The 9,154-nt window shown below is 38.0% G+C and overlaps 1 protein-coding gene across 1 annotated transcript; it reads right to left on the reverse strand.

The window, feature by feature from the left end:
• Positions 1-1,348: 1,348 nt before the first annotated feature.
• Positions 1,349-8,611, reverse strand: LOC127422630 (uncharacterized). The gene is made up of 4 exons (XM_051666383.1): positions 8,501-8,611; positions 8,288-8,397; positions 7,498-7,713; positions 1,349-1,605 (listed from the first exon to the last, which is right to left on the reverse strand). The coding sequence occupies exons 1-4, from the start codon at positions 8,520-8,522 to the stop codon at positions 1,600-1,602; spliced, it is 354 nt and encodes a 117-aa protein (XP_051522343.1). The 5' UTR covers positions 8,523-8,611; the 3' UTR covers positions 1,349-1,599.
• Between the last annotated feature and the right edge of the window lie 543 nt (positions 8,612-9,154).

The raw sequence follows: 9,154 nt of genomic DNA on the forward strand, positions 1-9,154 counted from the left end.
TGTTATGAAGGCATACGATAACATTTGGTGAGAAACAAACTGAAATCTAATGTATTATTTAGTGAAAATGTTCACTGACCGTTGATCTCCTGTGTGTGTTCATGATAGGGCACGAGAGCAATGGTTCACGCAGCCCCCTCACGATATTGGGGCGTTCAAGCGAAAACACGTTTTATTTATATAAAAACAGCGATAGTGACAACAGAACACAACACAGCTGCACACAAAACTGAGAACAGAACTTACTAAACATGTCTGAAGAGTTTGTAGAATTGATGCATTTCTATGCCCAGCCTTATTTTTTATTTTTATTTTTGGACCTGTGCCAGTTCACAGAGGACGGAGTTACCTGCGAGATGTCGAAAATAGAAAACAAGCGATTGATCGAATGTACCATTGCTCATCACTGCTGGTTAGGATGAAAACTCTGATTAACATAGAAAATATATCTTTTATCGAGTGTCGTTTGCCGTCAGGTTAGGACACGGTGTGACTGTGGCTGCCTGTAGCCTCCTCTATGTTTCTGTTTGATTTCCGAGTTCTCTGTTAAAAAAAATAAGGCTGGGCATAGAAATGCATCAATTCTACAAACTCTTCAGACATGTTTAGTAAGTTCTGTTCTCTGTTTTGTGTGCAGGTGTGTTGTGTTCTGTTGTCACTATCGCTGTGGAGGATCTGTATTTAGATAAACAAAACGTGTTTTCGCTTGAACGCCCCAATATCGTGAGGGGGCTGCGTGAACCATTGCTCTCGTGCCCTATCATGAACTCGCAAAGGAGATCAACGGTCAGTGAACATTTTCACTAAATAATACATTAGATTTCAGTTTGTTTCCCACCAAATCTTATCGTATGCCTTCATAACAATCATGAGTCTCATGGAATAATTTATTAGACTTCTGAATTATACTTTTGTGTTCTTTTGAAGCTTGAAGAGGTGGTCACCATAAACTGCCATTGTATGACATCACTGAGCACAACATTTTTACACAATTTCTCCGTTTGTGTTGAGAAAAAGAAAGAAAGTCATATAGGGTTATAACAACACAGGAGTGAGTAAACAATGACTGAATTTAAATTTTTGGGTGAAATAATCATCAAAATATTTTTTACAGTGTACAGTTTCACTTACTATTTACAATAGCAGGCAGTAAACAATGTATAATGTGCAGTATTCAGTAAATATTAAGATGGTATTCCATTCCAAACATAGCTTATGTTAGAGATTAAAATGTACCAAACTGACCAAACTTGATGAAATCAGTAAGAGTTCACCAACTGACAGCCAGATTAAGTTAATATAATATTATACTAGTGTTTATTAAATCAGCAAACAATATGACATAAAATAATTACCAATTCTGTCTCATTTATTACAGTGTTTCAGTACGTAAAACATTCAATGAAGATTTTACAGGTAAGTAGCTCCACCTGGTGGAGGGTCTTAAAATTACATCTCAGAACAGCTTCCATGAAGACCTCAAGTGTATATTTGTTTCCTAAATGACAAAAGATTTAAAATATTGTGTTTCTCTGTAAAAACCACATTATAAGGTATTTTATACTTTGTTTCTGGAGGTATTACGTCTTCAGCCTTGTTTTAGTCCTACAAAAAAGACAGGAAGAGACAATGTCAACTTTCAGATTTATTTCAAAAATACAAAACCAAAAACAATGTGTGCAAGCATGAGATATATGCCTTAAATCCTGAACTAAGTCTGCACCATATCCTCAGTTATTACCCAAACACTGGTGTAATACGTGGAAAATGTTGTGGTTAAGATATTATTTGTGCAACAGAAAGAAAAAAGTCACTGTGTTGCTCTTTAAGGTATTGTTTCTTGCTTTAATGAGTACCCCAAGGCCATTTTCACCTTTATATGCCACCTGTAGGAAATATTATTAAAGAATACAGATTTGATTTACATATGCTGCTGATAAACTATACTATGCAATCATTTCAGCCCTACAGACACATTTGTACAGTGCACTAACAGTATTAATGTCTATATGTTTGTGAGAACTGTGCTGCTTTATGTCGTCTCTGTCCTGCACTTAATACCAGTCCTACAATAAACCTTTCTGGATTTCAGTCTTAAGACCCATATGAGGCTGTTATCAGCTATGAGATGCTATTAAGGTGCAAACATTCTCTCCTCGGCAGACACTGAGCGATAGACGTGTTTTTATCACTAGCACGCTGCACTGCTGTAACACTCTTCATGAGTTGACTACAGATGATCCCAAACATGCACTGACTGCGGAAAGAGCAAATAATGCACCCAGTGGCTCCCTGATAAGTTTAGAATTGATTGCACTGGTGTTCATATCTCAATAATCTTGCATATTGATACACATTTATATGCTGTGGAGATACATGCCAAATATGACACATTTTTAACACTGACCTTTAGACCATTATTTTTGCCTGCTATTTACAAGAAACTAGCTGGTCTGCATTACAAGGGTTTTTTTATTTACTAGTTTTACATGTAACCTTTGTGCTCTGTTTTCAGTGGATATAAGAACCACAGAACTAAATAAAGTTCTCACCTTTTCCTTAAAAAAAGCAAAAATCTGGGTTACAGTGAGGCACCTTCAATGGAAGTCAATGGGGTCAATCTGTAAACGTTAAAATACTGTTTCAAAAGTATAGACAAGACGTAAACAATGCGTGTGTTAACATGATTTTAGTGTGATAAAATCTAGAGGTGGGTAAATATATCGATTTTCCGATGCATCGCAATCTTGATCTCGATTCCTAAATCCCAAAATCGATCTTTTACTCTATGCGCAACCCTCTACTACAATGAGAGGAAATCTCTCGCATTAGCAACCAAATTTCGCGCTATGAGACTTTAATGCATATACAGTATATGTGACTGTTTACATTTACATTACATTTATGCATTTAGCAGACGCTTTTATCCAAAGTGACTTACAGTGCACTTATTACAGGGACAATCCCCCTGAGCAACCTGGAGTTAAGTGTCTTGCTCAAGGACACAATGGTGGTGGCTGTGGGGATCAAACCGGCAACCTTCTGATTACCAGTTATGCGTTTTAGCCCACTACACCACCACCACTCACCGACTGGCTGGTAAACATTTATATTTCACTCACCAGTAATTGTGTAATATAGTTGTGGAGTATTCAGCAGTATACTAAATATACTGAGAGTAATTGTTATTGAATAATGTCTCTTTTAATACTCTTTCTGTTCTCTACAGTCAGTTGTTGCTCATTAAAAACAAATAAACATTTAGTTCTAATCACACATGGGACAGATGAGATAAAGCCGTTTGAGTATCTCTCATTAACATGCGCTAATTTGAAGATGCTGTATACAGAAATATCGTCTTTCTTAAAGAGACAGTACCGGTTTTTAGCACGTGTTCAACAAATCAATGTAAATAGAGCTGTTCAGCCGTGACATCAATTTTTAGGTGAACCCGGAAGTCTACTTCACCTCCGGATTTTCCTGGGTGGGTTTTTATAATGGGGTTTTTGAACTTATGAGAAAAATAAGGTCTGTGGTAAACATTACTTGCAGTGGCGTAACTTGGATCTTACGGGCCCCATTGCAAAGAACCTGTCGTGCCCACTTCATGAGGAGCCTGGGTCGTTTATTGTCAGCCGTCAGGCCTGCAGTCATTTTTATGGTTCCTTTTGGTCGACTGTTGCGGGCCCCTTCTCAACCCGGGCCCTAGGGCCGCTGCCCACCCTGCAGTTACGCCCCTGATTACTTGACGATATATGGACGTTTTGTTCTACTACATAAATTACACACTTTCTTACCTTAAATGTGAGTTTTTTTTTAAAAAGTATGCAATTCAATACGGCTTCAAAATTCACGTTTGAGGTATGAAAGTGTGTGATTTATGTAGTAGAACAAAACGTCCATGTATCGTCAAGTAATCAGGGGCGTAACTACAGGGAGGGCAGGGTGGGCAGCTGCCCTAGGGCCCAGGGTGAGAAGGGGCCCGCAACAGTCGAAAATGACTGCAGGCCTGACGGGTGACGATAAACAATCCAGGCTCCTCATGGAGTGGCCCCGACAGGTTCTTTGCACTGGGGCCCATAAGATCCAGGTTATGCCACTGCAAGTAATGTTTACCACAGACCTTATTTTTCTCATAAATTCAAAAACCCCATTATAAAAACCCATAGGAAAATCCGGAGGGAACCCATGGCAAATTGTCTTCTGGGTTTTTGGACTACAAGCTAAACAGCTCTATCACTGTTAATAGTACAAATTATGTTATTAAACAATAAGCATGTAACAAAAAATAATATAGATGATATATTATCATATTTTATTGATTGAATACATGGATTTGTTCATTTTTTAAAAGCTAACATGTGAAAAACTAATCAGATATAATTATTGAAATTAATATTTTCGTAATGTTCCTAATTAGAAGGTCCCATGTATAATTGACACTTCGCTAAGCTCCGCTTAAAATCCTGCTTAAAACAACTCAAACACACATTACTCCCGTAGGCTCTCATTGGAAAATAGCAAATGTGTGTCAGGGTAATGGCGGCCAGGCAACAGTTGCTAAAACAGGATTGGTCGGAAACACTTTTAAGGCGGGGCTTAATGAAGGGTCAATTAACAGCATTAGCTGGGAGACAATTTCTTTCATATGTACACAAAAGGGACATTATAACTGAAAAATACCCATATAAATCGATATCAAGAGCTTGTGAATTGGAATCAAATCGACAAATCTGTATCAAATCCCAGCCCTAATAAAATCGCTTAACAACTTGGACCTCCTGATCCAAACTGTGGTCCTTTCAAGACTGGACTACTGCAATGCTTTGTTGGCTGGTCTTCCAGCTAACACAATTAAGCCACCGCAGATGGTCCAGAATGCAGCAGTGCATCTGGTCTTCAATCAGTCAAAAAGGGCGCATGTCACCCTACATCAAATACTTCAATTCACTTCTTCAGGCCTATGCTCCAACTCGCTCTCTGCGGTCTATGAATGAGCGACGCCTGGTGGTCCCATCACAAAGAGGCTCAAAGTCTACTTCACGATCGTTCACTTTCTCTGCTCCTCTGTGGTGGAATGAACTTCCAACCTTCAGACGATCTGCTGTTACCTTCTCAACATTCAAGAACCAGCTGAAAACACATCTGTTCCACGAGCACTTAACCAACCCACACTAATTGCACTTACTACTGCACGTCTTGTCACTATACTTTTGAAACAGTGAGTATTTTAATGTTTATGGACCTCCATGCATTTCCATTGTAAGTGCTTTACTGTAACCCAGTTTTTTTTAATGACCATGGGACGTGTGTTATAAACCCTAAATGAATGGGTAACTATGGTAATAGGACATGTTGTCCAACACAGGTGGGCGGGGCCTCCCTTGCACACGCTATCTTACTCCCTTCTTGCTTATCAAAACTTTCCAGCATATTGTTCAGTATGTTTGCATAAAGATCTCTTTCTCTGTGTGTGTCTGAATGAAGAGCAGTTATTTTGGGAACTCATCTGGGGCTGTGTCTCAAAATGTGTGATAAGCGATATCTAACTGTTGAAATGTTGCGTGGGAGTGGAATAAATCTTAGAAAACTACTGAGATATGAAACGCTTTACAACCGTACATTTGGAACACACCTCAAAATCAGCCTGTTTAACACACTGCATTATCATGCTATTTATGGAGCCCAACCCAGATCACGGTGACCATTACGTCTATCTGCAGTCTGTCCATTGGGTTCAAGGATATTATTAGAGCTAATAAACTGATATAATAACCAACTCCCAACACAAACTGCTATTTCTCATTGCAATGCTGCAATACAGGGATACATTTATGACATCAGACCTGTGCATTGAATATGTGTGGGTTAAAACAGAACACAACAGTAGAGATTCAAAAGTAAAAATCACATTTTTTAAATGATAAAGTACAAACCTTTCAGAGATTTTTAAGCAATGATATATGTTGCCGCAAGTCACTGTGAGTTCAGCTCCATTTATAAACACTCTCAAACTACTTACGTACATATCTGAATATTTAGCAATACGATTTAAAATAAAATAAAACAACAGTACTGTTTATAAGTGAAAAAACAATGGCTATTCACAAATAGCTGTATATTGCACAGCTAATACTGTCATTTGCTTCATGGGAAGGATAGTATATTCACTCTTTACAGTAAGTACCCAGTCTTGTACCTTTTTTTTTGTTTTTTTGCTTCAAATCAAAGTTTGTAATGTTGTGATTCACATCGGAGCTGGTTGATTTGGTTCATGGCTTGCCACGCTTTACTGAATAATTTTCTGTACTCACTATTTAGAAAATGAATGGGAAAAATACTGAATAAGTGGATGTGCACTGTTGCACCCGCCCCCTTTTCAGCCATCTCAGTTCCGAAGTATTTTTCCCATTCATTGTTGCATAGGGATTTCATTCAATTCTTCATAAAAGAGTTGTAAGCCATGAACCAAACCAACCTGCTCTGAGGTGAATTACAACATTACAAACTTTAATTTGAAGCAAAAAATTATTTGAAAATCGGACAAAAAGACAACGGTACAAAACTGACGTCTTTAATGAGGGAATGAACTATAATCCCATGCAGCACTGAGAATGATGTAATCGGATTAAAAACACTAGAAAACAAGGCCTAGGGTATCTCAGCAAGTAAAGACGCTGACTACCACCCCTGGAGTTGCAAGTTTGAATTCAGGGCGTGCCGAGTGACTCCAGTCAGGCTTCCTAAGCAACCAATTGGCCTGGTTGCTAGGGAGGGTAGAGTCACATGGGGTAACTTCCTCGTGGTCACTATAATGTGGTTCTCGCTCTCAGTGGGGCATGTGGCGAGTTGTGCGTGGATGCCGCGGAGAATAGCGTGAAGCCTCCACACGTGCTAGGTCTCCGTGGTAATGCGCTCAACAAGCCATGTGATAAGATGCGCGGACTGACGGTCTCAGACGCGGAGGCAACTGAGATTCATCCTCCACCACCCGGATTGAGGCGAGTCACTATGCCGCCACGAGGACTTAGAGCGCATTGGGAATTGGGCATTCCAAATTGGGGAGAAAAAAAAAAAAACACTATAAAAACATAAAACTTTTGATTCCATTTTTTTTTTTTTTTTTTTTTATAAAAATAGAAAAATATATTTTAAGTTTGTTGCAAAATAATCTCCCTGCGAAAGTAAGAAGAGCAACTCGACTGTGTCATTCACAGTGTGTCATTCGCTGCAGAGCTCTTTTGGAGCGCTTTGTTTGCAGCGATTCTCTGATTGGTTGATCTCTCTGCAGCATCATGGGTAGTGTAGTTCTTCAGCCACAATCCAGCTATTAAACACGGTTTTTCTAAAAAATGAAGTTTAAATAATGTGGACTGATCGATTAACAACCTCAGACCTCAAGTTATAGTTAAAATTGATTCGCCAATGGAGAAAATGAATGGGATTTTTACTTCTGGAACCAGACTTTTACACTCTATGGAAAAGCACAAAAGTTACCTTATCACCGTCCTTCTTGTGTTCCTTATCTTTCTTCTTCTTCTTCTCTTTATCTTTATGTTCTTTATCCTTGTTTTTATCTTTATGCTCTTTGTCCTTGTGTTTGTCTTTATGTTCTTTATCCTTATGCTTGTCTTTATGTTCTTTATCCTTGTCTTTATGTTCTTTATCCTTGTCTTTATGTTCTTTATCCTTGTGTTTATCTTTGGAATCACTCTGACAAAATATAAAAATATAATACATATATTAAAAATTGCATATTTAAATTTCATATACAGTCAATAATCTTACATGTTATATTCTTATTGACCCTAAAGACTTGTTGAAATCACTTGATGAGCACAGTTTTCCATCCTGTATACACATTTCCTATTGAAACAGGAAGTTGGGACAGGGCAAATCAAAAGTCTCCTATAGGTTTAAGTTTACTTTACAGCCACAAACCATGATCATAGGAGCCACAAAATTCTCATTTTGATTTCATAGTAAAGACGTGTTAAAAAAAACCTTTTAGATAGATTATTAATGTCCAGACTCAATAACTATGACAATAACAACTTGCCTGTCAATATCAATATCTCTTATTTTCCCTGTGAGTGGAATTCACCATGTTTTCAAAGTATATTGTCTGTTTTTGTCTGTCTCTAATGGTCAAATTTGCCTCATCACAAGTTTGTATAATATTTCTGAGAATTGTGACATCACAGTGACAACACTAGTCACAAAGCTTGTCAATTTGAATTCTGATTGGCTGATTAAAACATTATGATTAATGAACAAACATGCCTACCTTGTCTTTATCTTTGCTTTTGTCCTTATATTTGCTCTTGTCTTTAGTTTTCTCCTTTTTTCCCTCCACCTCTGTGCCCTCTTCTTTCTTCACCTTATCATCTCCAAGTGCTGAAAGAAACAAGTGCACGTTAGTTTCACTTTACTGAAAGATCAATGAAATGTTTATTTATTCAGTAATATGCAAAGTTAAAGAAGTTTTGGAGCTGTCTACCTGCGCCCAGATCTAACTCCATGATGATGCAGTTCTGACTGAAGTCAGATGGTGTTTACTGCACTTTACATCCTCAAGATCTGGTTTCAGCTTGATACCACCTGCAGGGCGTGTCTCATGAATATTAATTACGTGACTTGACATTTTCTCAGTATGAAATTCTGATTGGCCGAAAGGCAGGGGCTGGTCACTTTAAAAAGGGCATTTATTACCTTGGCTACGTGCAAGTAAAATTTTCGGAAAATAACTTTACGGAGAAGCCCATTTTAAAATACAAGAACAAATATCAAAGATCAAATAATATCAATAGGCTACAGATACCTGGGTCCAGAAGTCTTTAGAATAATTATATTATTCTAATAAGGCGCTAAACAGCCAAGCTGGCTCATGTATATTAATTAGGTGTTGTGCGCGCCGGGAATAGAAAACAGCGTATGAGATAATATTAATTACGTAATGCGACGTACGTTAAGTTGGACTGTCTGATGGGCTAAAATGGTAATGTCTACAGGCTACAGATACCTGGGTCCAGAAGTCTTAAAATAATTATATTATTCGAATAAGAAGGCGCTAAACAGCCAGGCTTGCTCATGTATATTAATTAGGTGTTGTGCGAGCCGGGAATAGAAAATTGCATATTCATGAGCTACATCG

This window comes from Myxocyprinus asiaticus, chromosome 31 (genome assembly GCF_019703515.2).
Source record: "Myxocyprinus asiaticus isolate MX2 ecotype Aquarium Trade chromosome 31, UBuf_Myxa_2, whole genome shotgun sequence".
In the NCBI taxonomy this organism is placed as follows: Eukaryota; Metazoa; Chordata; class Actinopteri; order Cypriniformes; family Catostomidae; genus Myxocyprinus; species Myxocyprinus asiaticus.